The sequence below is a fragment of the Meles meles genome, chromosome 11 (genome assembly GCF_922984935.1).
Source record: "Meles meles chromosome 11, mMelMel3.1 paternal haplotype, whole genome shotgun sequence".
Classification (NCBI taxonomy): Eukaryota; Metazoa; Chordata; class Mammalia; order Carnivora; family Mustelidae; genus Meles; species Meles meles.
In genome coordinates this window covers 2944336-2961803 of record NC_060076.1, presented here as the reverse complement: position 1 = coordinate 2961803, position 17468 = coordinate 2944336, and the positions used below count along the sequence as shown (strand labels likewise).

General features: G+C 65.5%; 1 protein-coding gene across 4 annotated transcripts in view; it reads right to left on the bottom strand.

Moving 5' to 3' along the window:
* The window catches only part of VAV2 (vav guanine nucleotide exchange factor 2), a 151637-nt gene that overhangs the window by 9927 nt on the left and 124242 nt on the right, over positions 1-17468 (bottom strand). For all 4 annotated transcript variants that reach the window (XM_046022975.1, XM_046022977.1, XM_046022976.1 and 1 more), the window contains exons 10-23: positions 17083-17178; positions 16414-16482; positions 14670-14756; positions 12673-12758; positions 11838-11970; positions 9774-9883; positions 8825-8926; positions 8315-8403; positions 5871-5887; positions 5050-5071; positions 4005-4132; positions 2745-2819; positions 1850-1902; positions 511-627 (exon numbers count right to left, since the gene is read on the bottom strand). In XM_046022975.1, the coding sequence (XP_045878931.1) occupies positions 511-627; positions 1850-1902; positions 2745-2819; positions 4005-4132; positions 5050-5071; positions 5871-5887; positions 8315-8403; positions 8825-8926; positions 9774-9883; positions 11838-11970; positions 12673-12758; positions 14670-14756; positions 16414-16482; positions 17083-17178 (1184 nt within the window). The remainder of the gene's footprint in view (positions 1-510; positions 628-1849; positions 1903-2744; positions 2820-4004; positions 4133-5049; positions 5072-5870; positions 5888-8314; positions 8404-8824; positions 8927-9773; positions 9884-11837; positions 11971-12672; positions 12759-14669; positions 14757-16413; positions 16483-17082; positions 17179-17468) is intronic.

Genomic DNA, 17468 nt, shown 5'->3' with positions numbered 1-17468 from the left:
ATTTGCCGACCACCCAGTTTCTCCCGGACTTAAAGTCAGCAGGGGCGGGGGGTGCTCACCCCACCCCAGCTCCTGGACGGCTCTCAGCCCCACAAGGCAGCCCTGCAGGCCAGGCCCCCAGCAGGTGCCGCGAGAACTCCCATCAGGTGAGTGACGTCTCTGCTACTTCCCGTGGTGCTGCCCGCACCACGGCCCGACCCCACGGCCCGCACTCTGCGGCCGGCCCCTAACCTCTCAGGACATCCCTGCCCCACTCTGGCACTGCACTTGGGTGGGTTCTGCAACCTAGAAAGCCGTGGCACCAGGCCCACCCCGAGGCTTTGGGCAGGGTGTTCACACGTGTCCTAGGCCCGCGACCCTGTGCAGACCCACCGACACGCTTTCATCTCCAAAGTGTCCTGCTTCGGGCAACGGAGTCCACGGCCACCCCCAACTCACGGGAGCATGGGCTCGTGGTCCAGAGTGGTCCCGGGGAAGGGGTCTCCCTGGTCCCCCCGGACCACCACGTACTTGATGCTGATGGCAAAGCGCTCCGCCTCGGCCGGCCGCTCCCTGATCAGGTAGGTCCCGCTGGCGTGCGATTTGAGCAGGTTGTCCGTCTGCTGCCTCTCCATGTTGCCCGCAAACCTAGCAGGGGAACGAGGCCGGGTGTTAACAGGACGCCTCCTGGAGGACACCCAGGCCTCTGCGACACGCTGACCTGCACTGGGAGCCATGGGGGGAGGAGAAAGCTGAGCCCCCGGAGGGGGGCACACACAGGGTAATATCATCCTGGGGAGGAATGAGGCTCCCCGACCTCAGCCCGGCCCCGGGGGGTTTCCTACAGAACCTGATCTGCGAGAGGGGCTCCATGCAACGTGCGCATGAGAGCGAATCTGGAAAAGCCGGTCCTAACGAAACACAGGGGTGTGGGGCTCTGACTTGCGCTGCTACACGCGGGAGTCCGCGTTCTTCTCCGTTAAGGGGTTTCGGACAGAATGACGGACTGCCGCCTCACTGACGGGCAGCCCAGCCCAGACACAGTCAGGTGAGCGCCACCGCCCCGCTCCCAAACAAACCCTGCCCACGGGCACCACCCACTAGGCGGACTGGGGACGTGGGTACACAACACACAGCTGGGCTGGAACCTGCGCTGGGAAACGAACTTGTCTGTCCCTCCCTCCCACGCGCGTCACAGGCCAGTCCTTCCCTCGACCCCGGACGTGAGTGCGGGGCGTACGGCACCAGGGGGACGGACCTGTGGCATCTCAGGCTTGGAGGGGACGGCCACGCGCAGGGGCGGAGGAGGCCGGGACCCCGAGGGTGCGGGTTGTCACACCACCGGGCATGGGGTGAGTCCCCAGATGGAAACCCCGAGGCCAGACGTCCCCAGGGAAGGGGTTAACCACACCTGAGCTGCCCGTGGCCACTGCACGGCACGGAGCACAGAGAGTCATGACCACCTAGACCGGTCCCTCGTCCAAGACAGTCTGGGGGACAGGCAGGCGGAGCCGTAACAGGTCAGCCCCGAGCTGCCAGAACGCCCGCCTTCAGGCTCTCGTTAACCAACCGCTCAGGTTCTCATCGAGCTGCCCCACGTGGACATGCGTGATTTCACGTTTGGCCTTAAATATTCCACTTTCCTATGTTTTCTACGATGAAGCTCACATAAAAAATAAAGGGGGGGGGGGCTTCGTTCTCCCACGATAACCCGATGATCTGTTTTCGCAATGGGGAAAGCCTGCCTCCCCGGGCCCTGGTCATCGGGCCGGCCAGGGCTCAGCCGTCCCCAGACACAAGCGTGAGGCAGCTGGGGCCCCCACTCCGCCTGCTCGCGGGCTCACAGGACCACCACGACCCCCCCACTCACCAGGGGTAGGCGGTATAGTCGATGTCGCGGGATGGCGGCCGGCTGATGGGCGGCTGCGGGAGAGAACGTTCAGGTTAACGTCCCCCGGGGGGGCTGTCCCGAGTGGGGCCGGAGTGGGCCTGTCATGCTCGGGGACCTGCCCCTTGGACCCAGCATGGGCTGCCGTGGTGTCTGTGGACTCAGCCCCGGAGCCCTGGGCTGGGCGATCCCAGGGGGTGTGATGGACTCTGTAGCGACCAAAGGCTAGGGCACGGGTCCCCGGGGAGGGGGACCGAAAGCTGCAGGGACGTCCCAGCAGAGACGGGAACACGAACTACAGCCAAGAGTTCTGTGCCACAGATGGGTTCATGGCCCCGGGGGCCAGTGTCCTCTTGTGGGCAGCGGCCTGTCCTCCAGGGGCAGGCCACATGCTGGCCCAGCAGCCTCGAGACCCCAACCGTGCCCCCACCCTGGCCTCCCCTCACTGTGCCACAGGCCACGCAAGGCCTCGTGGACTGCCTGGCCCCTCCCGCCCCACTCACCACGTGGGGAAACTGAGACCCAGGGCAGGGGTGGGACCTGTTCCGGGCCACCCAGTGGTTAGGGGTGTTCTTCCTCCTCTGTGGTCCGGTCCCCTTGACACGGGCAGAAGGGGCCAGAGGCCGGCGGGGCCTGGAGGGAGTACCCGGGCTCCCGTGGCATCCCCTACCCCCTCCTGCTCCCTCTGGAGAAATTTCCCTCTAGCACTTTCAAATGGCCGACGGCACCCCCGCCCCTCGGCGTCCCCAGTCCCCAGCTCCGGGGCCAGCTCACAATGGCCACCTGGCAAGGATGTGCTGAACAAGCCCCGATGGCCCGAGTGACCCCTCAGCCTCCCTGCCACCGTGCTCCAGAAGCTTCTGTGGGAAGTGCTCACCCTTCCGTCCACGGGGCAGGGCTTCACGGATGAGCTAGGAAAGTAGCCTGACTTCCGGGTTTGCACCAGCCGACCCTGGAAGGAGACAGACGATGGGGGCCGGGCCAGGCCAGCGGGAGCGCGTGGGGCGGGCACAGCCGTGCGGCTCAGCTCACTCTAAGGACGGGGTCGGGGCAGGTCCGAAGACGAGCACGTGCGGGTAGCACCCCTGCTGCGGCCTCGGCTGACCTCCTGACCGCCGGGCCAGAAGGCAGGGGCGTCCCCACTTTACAGACGAGAACACTGAGACCCAGAGAAGTGGTTGAGAGACGCTCGGAGCTGGGGCTAGAGCCCCACCCCCGGCTGCCCTCCAGTCCTCCTAGCGACAGGGCGCTTCTCAAACGGAAGGGGGCGCCCACGGGGGAGGGGGTCAGACAGAGGCCTGGGAGGGTCTGCAGGGGCCGGGGCTCAGCCTCTGCTCTTCCCGTCCCCAACCCAAGTCCTCCTGGCGGCTCCGCTTCGGCCTCCCCCATGCACGCCGGCAAAACCTCTCTGCAAGGCCACCCAGGACCTACGGCTCTGGGGACACACGAGCCGGGGAGCCGGGCCACGGGGGTCAGAGTGGGACACTTTGTACCGCAGACCCTCCTCCCTCCTGCGCCTTCGGAGTACCCAGTCGCGTGACGGTGTGGTCTAGCACAGCAAAGTCATCAGGAAGCAGGTAGTGACAAAGGACCGTCACGAAACGAGTGACAGCAGTCACCGGCACGGCAACACCAACAAATATTCACTCTAAGCGGGTCTCCGTCCCCCTGGTCGGCCAGGCTGGGCCGAGCGCCCCGAGCTCTCGTGGCACCATGTGGACCCCCGTGGGGCTTGGGGGCCCGGGGCAGGTGGCGCAGGAGGGCTCCAGCTCTGAGCGCCTGTTCACAGAAGAGGGTCGTGGCTCCGAACTGTAACCGACCCGGACACGACCTGTGTCCAGGTCTGTCTCTGCTCCCCCACGCGGCACCTCCTGGGGGAAGGCGGTGGGTCTTGGTCACGGTGTCTCCCCCCGCCCCACCCCGGGGCCGGCATGAGGCCCGACTGCCCCGTCGCCGCAGGAGACACACGGGAAGGGATGCTGGGCTCCTCCCGTGAAAGCAGACACCCCGAGGAACACAGGGCTGGGGACCCCCGAGCTCCTGCCTGGGAGGGAACTCAGGTCTTGCCGACAGCCCGCCTGCCTCCACCGCGGGTGGGCTCATCCCCAGACCCGCCCTTCGGGGCCCCGGGACCCACCTCCCACCACTGAGACTCGGGGTCGCCTCTCAGCAGCTCGATCACGTCGCCCGTCTGGAAGGTCAGCACTGGCTTCCCCGGGGGGGCCGGGTTGCCGTGGTAATTCTGCACGGCCACCATCTTGGGACCTGCGGGCACAGGGCAGGATGGGGCCCGCGTTCGGGGACAGTCCTGGCGGCAGCCCGCCCGCCACTGACCTCGGCCCCGAGGGCTCCTGAGTGAGGGACCCTGCGTTCTGCCCATGAGACTCCAGGTCCCCTTGGTAAGTGTCGTAAGGAAACCGTGGAACTAATGGACTTGGGGGCCTGTTGCGGCAGCGGCCACTTACTTCAAGTGACACTCGCCGTGCCTCCCCAGCCCCCGCTGCAATCTGCGACTGAGTCTGTGTGTGGAGCAGGACGCGGGGTGCCCCTGAAGGCAGAGACGGGGGGCCAGAGCGAGCGAGGCCCAGGGACTGGCTAAGGCCACCCACAGCTGCTGGGGTGGCTCAGGAGCTGAAATGGGGGTCCTGGCTGGGCGCTCCTGGCCCAAGCCCTGCTCTGACCCTGCCGGCCGCGTGTGGGCCCGTCTGCAGGCTGGTCCCGAAATGGCGTCCCCCGGCCACAGCGTGGCTCTGGTTTTGCTTCCTGGAGTTCGGGCCACGGTGGCCCAGCTCAGGCTGCGGCTCGGCCCGTGATGCCTCCCACCCTCGACAGTCGGAAGCCACGCTCTAGGCACGTGGTGCCAAGCGGGGGGCATGAGAACATGGGGAGATGGGCAAAGGGACAGCAGTGGCTTCTCTGAGGCCCACCCTGCGGGGGGGGGGGCTCTGGCTGCAGCCCCCCCCACTCCCGTCCCAGAAGGACCCTGACCGTCTCCATGCTGGGCAGTCATCAGACACTACGACGGCCCCCTGGGGATGTGGCCGCAGAGAGAGCACACCCCCTGGGAGCCTAGAGCCCAGAAGGCCGGGTGAGGCTGGGAGGTCACAGTGGCCCAGGCCCGAACCCCAGAGTGACCACGGACCTGGACGGCAGCTGAGAGGGGCCGAGACCCACAGACTCACCAGGTCCTGCTCCGGAGGCGTCCTGTGAGGGCAAGGACAAATCACAGTGATCAGGGAGGGCTGCCCCGGCACCGACACCCCCTGTCCGCCCCCTGACCCGATCCCCCGAGAAAGGTGGAGGCAGGAAACAGGGGGAGGAGAGGGACACAGGCGGCTGAGATGCGGCTTCACTCTGGGACAGCCCCTCCCCCATTCTTACCTCCACCCTCCACCTTGCTGTCCCTCCCTTGTCCTGGGACTTGTATCCATTACCAGGAAGTCCCACCTCCTCCAAGAAGGCTACCCTGACTACGCCAGCCCTGGGGGGCCTCCCTCCTGCTCTGAGCCGGGGGCTTGTCCTCTGTCTGGGACATGTCCTGCTGGCTGCAAGCCGATGCTAGCTCCCCCTTCCTCCCTGGGGGCATGTTTGTACCCATGACACCAGCCCCAGCAAACAGAAGGGCTGGTTACTTTGACTGAAGCCCATGGTGGGGGGGGGGCACGTCTGCCCTAAGTCAGCACTCAGAGGGCTCTCAGCCCCAACAGGATGGGGGCTGGTGGGTGGACGGCTGTCACAGAGCTGGGTACCCACAAGCCTAGGGCAAGCAAACAGGTGGGCAGCCAGGCCAAGGTGACGCGGTCAGGGCCCCCTGTGACATGGAGACCCACTTCTACTGAGGGCTGCGAAGGAAACCGAAGGCCCCAGGTGAGCACCCGAGGCCCGCGTGCCAGCAAGGGCAGCCGCAGGCCCGGAGAGATCAGGAACAACAGGGTGTTTCTGGTTCGTGGGTGCAGGGCTACGCGGGGTCAGTGGCGGGAAGGGAGCTGTGCGGAGGACTCACCAGGTCTGCAGGGGAACCTGAAAAGGAAGCATGTGAGGTGTCACCACCAAGGCCCCAAGGTGGGGGGCCCCACCCAGGGACCCCGGCCGGCGACCGTGAGCGTTTCTGATTCTGCCGGCATATTCGGAGGGCGGGCTGTCCGGGCTCCCCGGAGAACACAGACGAGCAAACGGGTTTCCTGCCTGGGCCGACTCCGCTCCCATGGTGGCAGGTGCCAGAAATCCCCGGGGGAAGGTGGGCTCAAAGGCAAGCCCACCATGCCTGCTGAAGGACGCCTGCCACAGGCAGGGGACAAGAGGCGTCAGGACGCACACCACCCGTCTGTCAGCAGGCCTGCTCCCGGACACGGGGCGCTCCGCTCATCTGATGTCCCAAAAGTCCTTCCTGCCTGCCTTGGGGTGTCCCCCGGGGAGCAAGCAGCACCCGCTTGGCCCAGCCATCCAACCACTCCACCGCCGGACAAAGCAAGGACCACAGTGGCTAACACGTGTGGGTAATGTGACCATAACGCCATGTGACACGGTGGCAGACGGCTTTGGACAGACGGTTTCTGACAACCCCTACAGCCCACAAGCAGGGCAGCACAAGGCTTCCCGGGGAGAGGCTGTCTGGGGGGACAGCGCCGTGCTGGGACAGCCCGGCTCTGGCGGCAACGGTTAAAGCCGACTTGCTGTGGGTCACGGCCTCTGCCCGGAGCCCAAACCCAGCACGGGCCGCGAGAGGGCTGGACCAGCATGGAACTTTCTAGAATAAAACCAGGTGCCCACCGCGGTCTTTTAATGACGTGGGGAGGATGCCCATGAGAACTTCGGCTTATAAAAGACACGAAATTGCCCGTAATTGTAGACACGATGAAAAACACGCGAGCGTGAGAACAGACTGGGTGGGGGGAGGGGCGCGCCCGGGAACGGCAGTCCCGTCCGGTGGGATCGTGAGTGGACGATCGGCTCCCTCGCTCTTCTCTATGCTTCCCCAACTTTCTATGGGAAATGAGTATTTTTAATAATCAAGAGACTCAAAACCCAACAGGCTCATTCCACAACAGAAAACTTGAAATGTATCGTAACACCACCTTTGGTTATTTTTCTGTAAGTTCGGGGGTGATATTTATTTTCTCCTTTATTCAGTTTCTTCTCTTTTTGTCCCCAAGTTTTTGGTAAGTAATTATGTTACTTTTAGAATCAGGGAAGAAAAAAAAAGCCCAAAGCAAACTGTCCCGTCACCGGTGTGAGGGAACGCGGCCACCAGAGGGCAGTACCGGTGGGCAAAGCGGGAAAGTCGCGTTTGTGCCCATGGGCTCTGGCCGGGATTTCCAGCCCAGAGGAGGTCCCTGGGGCGAGGGGGCTGCATCAGGACTGCGGCTGGAGGAGGGGGTCTGCCTGACCTGTCGGACCCTCCTCCCAGTTGGGGCGCCGGGCCAGGGGTCACAGTAAATGAAGAAGGGACAAAATCGTCTCTTCTGCTGGCGGTGTGTGGGGACGAGCAGGCCTGACTCAGTTTTCCATCTGCCTGAAGGCAGCTGACCCCATCTCTGAGTGCAGCTTCCCCGAGCACAGACACAGGGCAATGGACTGTCTCAGCGGCACATGGGAGGATCGGGGGTGCCCACGTGAAGTGGGGGGGGGCAGAGCTGACCCTCGGCAGGTACCCCAGCTCCCAGGCTCACGCTGCAGCATCGGCACCCAACCCAGTGCTCAGCCAGCCATGCCTGGGGCGGCTTGGAAACCTTCAGAACCGTCTCAGGCTTTCCGGCTGCCCGTCCAGCTGTTGCAGGCTGGGAGCTCCCCCAAAGGCCTCCCCCCCAGAGGAGCCTGGGCAGCCTGGATGTCAGTCGGGCAGGCTCAGGTCCCCTCCCCTCCCAAGCCTCAGCTTTCCCCCGACACGTGGGCACGAAGAGCACAGGAGCCCGCAGGGGCCGTGTGTGCGTGCATGAGTGTGCGTGCCCACGTGGGCACACCGACGTGGCCATAGCCATGGCTCAGGAAGGCCAGGCCTGTCTGGGTGCAGGAGAACCAGGGGTAAGGAACAGTCACGACCTGCATTTCTCTGATCAGAAACCACACAACTGCCATGAACGCTTTGTGCCCGTCTGGGCGTGGAGGTCCTACACGTTTAAAACCGGAACGGGACCCAGTGCAAAGAGGCAGAGAGAAGCGCGGGAGCCCCCCGGGGAGGAGGGAGCACTGTGGCAAGGAACGGCCCCACTGGCGGGACCCCCTGGTGCTGGGTGAGCTGGGGCAGGTGTCCTCCCCTCTCTGGGCCCTGGTCTTTCCCATTGGGTCCCTGCCCTGTGGGTCTCGCTGGTGGGACAGGAGAATGTGCAAAGAGGGCCAGGCCAGGAGCAAAGTAGCAGCTGTGAACCAGGGGAACCTCAGCTGGGGTCAACAGGCGCCGTGGCAGCCCAGGGGCTTGCGTGCTGGGGGCCGGGTGGGGGAAATACTCACTGATCTTACAGGGGGGCGTCACTTCCAGACACTCCTTGTGTGCCCCAACCCCGCACCTGGTGCACAGGTAGCCCTGGTAAAAGGTGCCCCTATGGGGGGGAGGGGAGGACATGAGCACGACTCTGAGCCAAGGGCATGGCCCAAAGACCCCCAGGCCCCCCTCACCATCTGCCCCACGGATCGCCCGGCCCTCGAAGCCCTGGTCCCCTGAGACCCTCGCCCTCCTGGGCGGCCCGGTGCCGGCTCCCCTCCCAGACTTCTGCTGGCCTTGCCATGCTGCTGTGCACAGCAGGACCGGGGCACCCGCGGGGACGGCCCCCTCCCTTCCCAGATGGATCCGAAACACCCGAGGGCCCGGATGGTCGGACACCGAAGGGACACTCCCCAGCCCCTCTGGGCCCAGCACAGGGCTGGCCTGGAGGGCGGAGGGGCAGGGCAAGGGGGACACAGGGCAGACACAGCACCAGGCTCCGAGGGCGGGCAGGTAGGGGCCCCAGAGGGCAGCCTCACCTGAGGAACATTCTACAGGCTTTGCAGTTGGTGGTCTTGTCAAAAGTGTACATCTGGAAGCTGTGGTGGTTGGCATTGGCTTTGTCTGGCTTGATGTTGGACCTGAGCGGAGGGGAAGAGGCCCAACTCCCTGAGCGACACGGAGCCGGGGCGGACCCGAGGGCCAGCCAGGCTCAGGGGCAGGCCGGGCCGGACGTCAGGAGGCCAGGCCTCAGGGTGGACCTGGCCCGACAGCCCGGGCAGAACGAGGGTCGGGGGGGGCTCGCGGGCGTGCCGCGCTGACACGTGCTCGTTCGGGGAGGACGGTGAGGGTTTCTGGCAGACTTGTCTCCACTCAGCCACGTCCCCTTGGGGATCTCACCGCGCGCAAGCCTGAGATTTTAAAATCTGGACAGACAGCGCGCTTAGCTCAGGGTGAGCCGGAAGACTTTAGCGGCACACGGGCTGCTGTCGGCGTTCGTCCACTCAGAACCCGCCCACGACCAGACGGCACGAGAGCTGGGTGCAGGGGAGGCGACAGAGGAAGGCCGGGCGGGAGACGCAGAACCCGAGGGTGTTTACCAAGGAGGGGGGCGCTCCTGCCCGGGGGCCCCCAGCCTGCCTGTCCCCAGGACCCACTCTGGCCTCAGCGGCCGGTGTGTCTGGGGACCCCAGTGATCCCTTCTCTGTTGGATGTACGGGGGCTCCTTCTAGATTTCGTGGGGAAAGAGCCCTGTCTAGCCGCCCGTAAGGCGTGGGGGACGCAGGTCACCAGGCGTCCACCGGCGCCGCAGCCGTCCCTGCCCCTCACTTCCTTGCTGGCCAGCCGTGCCAGGCTCCGCCTCGGGGCCACAGGTGTCCCAGGGGAAGGGCGCCGGCCCCGGGGCAGATTGTAAAGCAGCGAAGGGGCTACCGAGGTGAGCCTGGGTCTCGGGGTGACACGGCCCGTCTCGGTCTTGGCCGCACTCACATGGCCATCTCGAACTGCTCCATCCACTTGCGCTTCATGTCCTCCGTCTTGCAGAAGAACTGGAAGCCCTGCTTTCCTTGCAGGTGAATTAGATAGAAGCCGTACGACCACTGCGGGGGCAGAAGGGGGCCGGCTCGCGGCTGTGCGGGCACACGGACGCACGTGCTCCTGTGCACCGGCCCTCGGCCCACCCGATGCGCACACGTGTGTACGGGACACTCGTGCCCGTGCGTGCATTTGCACGTCTTTACGTGCACGCACCAGGTGCTCGTACCTGTGAGCACACGCATGTGTGCACGTGTATGTACCAGGTGCTCGTGCCCGCGCCTGCCCGTGTGTGTGTGTGTGTGTGTGCACCTGTGTGCACGCATCCCTCCAAGATGTGGCGGGACCCCTCGCCCACCCGCTCCAAGCTGTGCCCTCCGCTGAACTCTGTGGGCTCAGCAGGCCGGTCTGCGGGTCCCCAGGGAGCCTGTGCTCAGAGCCGCTGGGCCCTTCCACCACCTCGGTGCACCCGCTTTCGGTTCCTAACTGGGAGCCTAAGAAACTCCCTGCTCTGAAGTGAAACCACCACCAAACCAAGGCTGGGAGCGCCTGCACCGGAGCCAGCCGCAGCTCCCTGGACCGCCCGCCAGGCCCGGCCGCCCCCGGGGGCGTTCGAAGGGGCCTGGGAAGAAGAGTGGAACGTCTGAGCTGGTGTTGGAGAAGATGGAAGGAGGGAGGGAGGGAACGGAAGAGAGAGGGAAGGAGGAAAGGAAGGAGAGAGGAAAAGCGAGAAGAGGGTGAGGAGGAGGGAAGCCGGGAAGGCGGACAATGACCGCGCGATGACACGGCCTGTAGCCTGTGGCCCTTCGCCTCTGGGGAGAGGGACAGGGCGGGGCCGGGGCGGGCAGGTGGGCTCGTGTCTACGCTCTGGATGGCAGCCAATGCACAGCAGCGTCCTGATGAGGCCACAGGGAGCAGGACGAAGGAAGAAGAGAGCCAGAAGCTGGCCCTGCTCGGGCCCAGCCGGGGTCCCCACTGCCGCTCAGGCTCGGAAAGGAAGGGCTGCCTGGGCCGAGAGGATGAAGGCAGAGGAGGAGGGCGCTTACCATTTTCCCGTGAGACTGGGAGGCATGAGGAGAGGAAAAGGGGAGACAGGTCATTCAGAGTCTCAGCCTGGCCCAGCGCCACGTACCACAGCCCAGGACCAGCCACTGCCGGGGGCAAGGCTCTGCCTCCCAGAGGAGAGGTGCCAGGGGCCGAGACCCGGGAGGGACTGTGCCTCCGGCCCCAAGCCTCAGGAGGTGTTTCAGACACCCGAATGTCTGAAATGTCCATCAGGAGGGTGGGGTTGAGTGGGTCACCCCCGAGAGCCCTTCCAGGTGGAACCTGCGTTCTGTGTTGCGAGCTCCGAAGCCCAGAGTCGGGGATTTTTAGCACGTTGGCTCCTGGCCCCCGAATCCAGCAAGGGATGTACACAGCAGGTGCTCAAGCCCTGGAGCGCAGTGGCCTCTGCTGAAGCAGGACTAAACCGGAGGGGGAGGCAGCCATACCCAGCACCCAGAGTCAGGGCGGCACTCTCCAGCTGCGGAGGTCTCACCCCAGCAGCCCTGGCTCCACCCCAAGAGCCACTGCCCCGCCCCCAACAGCCTTGGGCACCTCCCCAGGCTGGACATGGGAGTGGAACACCCCCCAGTCAGCCCTGCCCAGAGCCCCCAACCAAAGAAGGCTGCTTACGGCAGGCGGCAACGTGGGCTGCAGTCAGGCGGCCCCAGTGTAGACTCTGGCTCTCCCCAGAGCCACCCTGCAGCCCCTCCCCCATCCCCGTGATGCCCACCCCCAGGCAAGAGGCAAAGACGAAGGGCCAGGGACGTGCTGGGCTTGGCACAGAGCCGGGTGCTGTCAACAGAAGGCACAGTGACAAGAGGGTGACAGAAGGCAGGCCGCCCCTTCACTCAGCAGAACCACCCAGTTGGGGTCAGTGCTGACTTGATCCCGGCTGACCCGGCTCTCAGCCACCCCGCGACTCCTCCCTCGGCCCGAGAAGGCCCTGCCGCCACCAGCCGGCGCCCCAGGGCCCACCTTCTTGACGTCCTTGTTGTTCATGGGGTCGTCGGTCATTTTGTGGAAGAGCAGCTCGATGACCTCCTTCAGCTCGTAGCTGTAGCCTCTCCTCTTGCAGACGATGACCACCTTGTCGAACAGGAACAAGTACCTGGGCCAGCAGGGCGGCCGTCAGCACGCCCAGTGGCCCGTGCTCTGTGACCCCGGGGCAGCCAGCGAGTGCCTGTGACGGGCGGCGGGAGGGCTGTCCCCTCTCCGAGCCTGAGTCCCGTCCCGCCTGGCTCAGCTGCCTACTCTGACCCCCCGCAGGTCTCAGCTGCTCCATACAACTCCCCCAGGAAGCCCTTCTTGTCTCCCCACCCCCATGGCTCAAGGTTCATATGGGCTCCTCAGGCCTCCATGCTCAGCCCCCCAGTGCATGGGAGCCCCAGAGGGACAGGCCCCCATCTACCGTGGCCCCTGCCACAGCCCAGGCCTCGCGCAGAGCAGGTGCACGTGGAGGGCTCCGGACAAGCGGGGCCATGCTGGCTCATGGGCAGCCTTCGCTGTCACCTGCCTGGGCGGTCCCTCACGGGCACGCGGCCAAGAGCTCATGTGGCTGCTGTGTCTCTGCCGGCCCCGGGGGAGCCTGGGAGCTCACAGGCCAGGGCTCTGGCTGCCCTCTAGCCCAGCCCAGGGCCACGGACAAGGCAGCCGCTGGCTGACGTGGTGGGGATCGCGTGGCGGACCAGGGAGGAAGCGAGTGAAGCAGGAGCACCCGGGCTGGGCGGGCAGGCAGCTCCCTCCGCGGGAAAGTGCTCCCAGGCCGCTGGGGAGCGGGGCCCGACTACACCGGGGCCGCTGGCCCGCTCACCTGTCTTGCTTGGCGTGGTTCACGATGGACCGGACCTTCAGCTCCCCGTCGATCTTCGGCCTCCCGTACTCCTCCAGCTTCACTTGCTGGAGAGAAAGGGCCCGGCGGTCAGCCCCAGCGCCACCGTGGGGTCCCACCTGCCCCGCACCCCTGCGGAGAGGAAGGGTGGCGGACCAGGGCCCCTCCAGGTATGCTGCCCCTGGACGCGGAGGGCAGAACCGGGTGAAGCGAGCCGGCGGCTGCTGGCTGGGGTGCAGGTCGGGATGGGAGAGGACGGGGGGTGGGGGACCGGGGAACGGGCCCTGCCCCAGCCCCGCTGCGGGAACAAGGAGCGATTGATGGCCTGGGTTGCGGCAACAGGCCGCCCTTGTGTGGAGCCTAGAGCCGGGCCCAGTAAGAAGGGCCAGGCGCCCAACCCCGAGAAGCCAAGCCGAGGAGAACAGACGGCCTATCCGGGGGAGGGCGGGTGGAGCCAGGGGGCCTCCAGCCGGGCGTCCTCCCCCTGGAAGCGGGCAGAGGCTTCCAGTCCAATCCCTCTCTGGTCTGCCGGGATTATCGACTGGCTTGTCTCTCCCCTCTGCTCTGACTCAGAGAAGGCGTGTCTCGACGCGTGCCCTGCACGGCTTGCAAAGAAACGGCCCACTGGGACAGGAAAGGGAAGAAGGGAATGTTCCAGCATGCTGATGGGGCGGGGCCCGTGGTGTGGTGAGGGGAGTTCTCAGAGGATTTCTAGGTTTTCTGAATTTTGCAGGAGCCGCTGGGCCAAGGCTGAGAGCAGCACAGCTCCAGGGTCACACACGGTGGGGTGAGCCCCCTGCCCAGCTGTCTGCCTCCGGGCCCCCTACCCCGTCTCTTCTGTCTGCCAGTGGTGGGCTCAGCAGAGACCCGCGGGCTGAGTGTGCACTCTGCCCCCAGGACCGGTCCGCACCTGCTCGCCGCCACTGCGTTCTTTTTGTTATTTAAAGAACACGATGATTCATATCTAGAAACTACAAGAACCCCAAGACTTGCATCATATACCCCTTAGAAAGCATCAAGGATCCCCGGGGAAAACATGACCGCCCCGGACCCCGCCGGGGGCTAAGGCCACGGCCAGGGGGCTGGGGCACCTCTATCCTTCCCCTCCTTTACACGCGGGCATTTCTACCTTTTCCTAAAAAGACTGAACACTGGGATCACATCATAATGCTGCTCGTACAAGCGTCCATGTCGATGTACCCCGGACAGACTCACCCAGACTCTGCCAATTCAGGGGGCCAGGCAGGGAAAGGGTCGGGGGCAAACTCAGCGGGCTCAACCGGGTGACTCTGTACTCAGGCGTTGCTCGGGGATGTCTGGGATCCCCGGGGGGGTGCACAGACAGGGGTGCTGAGTCCCCACAATGCACGGCACAAACCCCACAACAGGATGCGGCCCGGCTCCAGGTGTCAGCCGTGTCGCGGTACAGAGAGCCTGCTAACACACCCGCCAGATCTGGGAACTTGCCACGGGCTGGCAGAGAAGCAAGAGTCTGCTTTCTGGGACCACCCGCTCCCTTCCCAGCAGGCACAGTGGCTCGCCCGATGCCCCAAGGCTGAGCCTCTGATGAGCCAGGCTGGGGAGGGGTCGTGGGAGGCCTCAGCCCTGCCTAACGAAGGCAGGGGAGGGGAGAAGCCGAGGGCCGCTGGAGACAGAGCAGCCAAGCCTTCCCCACTGTCCCTCCTGGGGACAGCGGAGCTGCGGGCAGGCAAGGAGCCTCAGGGTCCCCCCGGAGCCACAACCTTCTGTCCTCGGTCCCGGCCAGGAGGGCGGGAGGGGGTCAGTACCGTTCTTCCCCCGGCGCCTGCCCCTCGGCGAGAGGGCCACCTGTGTGCGTGGCTGTGCCTGCTTCCCCGACCCGGACGGAGAGAGCAGGGTCGCCGCCAGCTGACTTAATACGGAGATCGTGGAAGTAACTTCTGAAACGTGGTGTGGGGCCCTAAGTAATCTCCACTCTGCGGAGCGTCGGCCACACGTACCAGGTTTTCTATGGAACTCTGGAACTCGCTGATTTTCTTCAGGGTCTCCTTGTCCCGTTTAACTTCGTTTATGTACATCGCTAAGTCCTGAAAGCAACGGAGGCGGGGGAGGGGTCAGCAGGCCGACCCCCACCCCCAGCCCCACGGTCAGGGCGTCTGCCACCAGCCACCGCAGCGGCAGGCCTTTGAAACCCCACCTGACACTCGGGCAAACTAAGGCCGGGAGCCGACCCACACGGTGCGTGTCCAGGGGTGAGAGCCCGGCCCCCGCCTCCTGGACTGGGTCTCTCCGCCTGGCCGCTCGACCCCCTCCAGCTCAGACCAGAAGAAAACAGCACGTAGACCTGAGCAGCCCGCTTCTCGGCTCAGGGGGAACGGGCACCTGGCAGGCCCCCCATCCCGTGGAGCCACGCGGACCTGGGTGACCCCGCGGTGGAGCTCTGGCTGCCCACGTGCCGCTGCCCTCCCACCGGCCACCAGGGGGCGATGCCCACAGCAACCCAGGCAGCCAGCACCAGCCTGGGGGCCAGGGGACCCCAAGCCCTGTTATGGAGAATCCAGCCGGGGGCACTGACCCCCCCTGCAGGGCGAGCTTCCTCAGGCAGAACCCCTGAGCCAGGCCGAGGTGGGAGCCGGTTCCAGCCTCCCCTCAGCACCTCCTGCCCCTTCCTACAAGGAGCGCGGGTGGGGCGGTCCGAGGCAGAAAAGTCTGGGCCTGGCTCGACGGTGATACCAGGGTTAGGTCAGGTGATAGGGTCGAAGCCACAGATGGAGGCGGACCCCTGCCCTCTGGAAGGAGCTCACCCAAGAGGGTGCAAAGGTCAGCATTCCCCCTGGGAGGTGCTGGGGACATTGTCGTCCCCCTGCCGGGCAGCAGCACAGAAGGGACCTACCCCGTGCTGGGCATTGTGCTCAGCTGGGCACACGGGTGACCGTGATCAGGGGCAGCGAGCACGAAGGGGCGACGGCATTGTCCCAGCACAGCCATCCCCAAGGCGGGGGACAAACCTCCTGGGAAAGGTCACCTTGCAAAGACCGAGGGTGTGCAGGACACAGCCAGGTGACAAGGAGGAGGTCCAGCCCGAGCCCACACATACAGGAGTGTGGGGGCGGCCAAGCCTCCCTGGGATTGAGGGCATTAGTGGCAAACACAGCTGCACAGCCAGGCACGTGGGAAGCCTTAGCCCGACTCAGGGGGCAGTGGGGAGCCACAGAAGGCTTTAGAGCAAGGGGAGGGCACGAGCTGAGCTCTCCTTCCAGGACCTACCTGCATAGTGGCTTGCAGCGGACATGGGGGGAGGGGAGAGGAGGCGGCATGGCAGGGTGGGGAGGGCATTTCAGGAGCAAAAGCCATAGGCTGGGGCAGTGGGCAGCACGGGGCTGGACGGCCCAGACGGAGTCCAGTGCCTGGGACCTGGCAAGAGCCGTGGTGGGCGGCCGGGAAAGCAGGCGGAAGGGACGCCCAGGGAAGTCGCCACAGGTCAGGGAGGTCAGGGACCTAGATGCTTGGCGCGAGTGCCCGAAGCCCCCACCACCCACCTTCTCTGCCCTGGGGCAGCTCCCACCCCCGACCCCTACCCCCTCTTCCCCCCTCCCCCGACCCGTCGTCTTCCCAGGAAAAGCTGAATCCGTGGTTACAGAGCGAGGCTTGTGGGCGAGTCCCGTTCCGGTCAAAGCACGCAGACTTGGTATGTGAAGCCCCACGCTGGCTGGGCCCCTCCCCTGCCTCAGTTTGCCCACCCACCTGCATGGCTTCCAGCGCCTCTTTGAGCTGCTGCCTCTCGGGCCGATCGGTGGAATGGCTCAGAAGCTCCTGCCGGGGTGAGAGAGAGGTCCAGGCCACTGTGCAGACGCGCCGCCCTCCGTCCTTGCCCCCCACCCCCAGGCACAGGGTGTGGCTCAGAGCCAGGCCCTCAGGGTCACGTCCTCACCCACCCGCCCGGGTCCGGTTCAGCGGCCCAACCCAGCACAGAAGCAAGCCCGTACCCAGGGGACACACTGTTTCACGAAGGGGTGTCCCAGACCAGCTGGGGAACGGGGAACCCTTTAAAGCAGCATGAAGCCAGGCTCTGGGCTAACGGCCACGGGTGGACCCATGGCGGACACCCCCGTCGCTCCCCTAGGCCTGTCTGGCCATTTCCACCGTGGCTACCAGGACGCTCAGAGACTGGGTGACGTGACCCCCTCCAGGACCCTCTCACTCCCGATCTGGGGACACGTTTCTGTCTCTCAAGTTTTCGGCTCTCTCACGGATTTCCGTCCCAATTTCCCTTTGTCCATTTCCGGTGAAACACCGTCCTGACAGACGCCACGCAGGCTGTGAGTACGGATTTGCTGGCTCGTCTCTCACACCGGCCCAAGGGGGCCCGTCCCCGCCGCTGCAGGCGGCCCCGGAGCGCGCGCGAGGCCTCACCTTCAGGAGGAGGTGGTATTTCAGGACCCTCTGCATGGGGACCACCAGCAGGTCCTGAAGCTTAAACTTCCCGTCCTGGACCTTCAGCGTGCATTCCTGAGCAACAGGAGAGCAGCAGGGAGATGAAGACCCCAGCCCAGCTGCTGGACCCCAACGCTCCCATCCTGCAGCGGAGGCGGTGGGCAGGGGCAGACCTCAGCCCTGACCTGGGGCCCAGGTGTCCGGTCCCTCCCTGGCCCGGCTCCCCAAACGGGCAGTGTGTCCTGCAGACCCTTCCCAAAGCAGGTGCATGCAGACGGGTGGGCTTCCCCGCAGGTGGGCAGGGTCCTACGGCCGCTCTGTAGCCCCAGGAGTCCACAGCGGGCACTCGAGGGCTCTGGGATTCG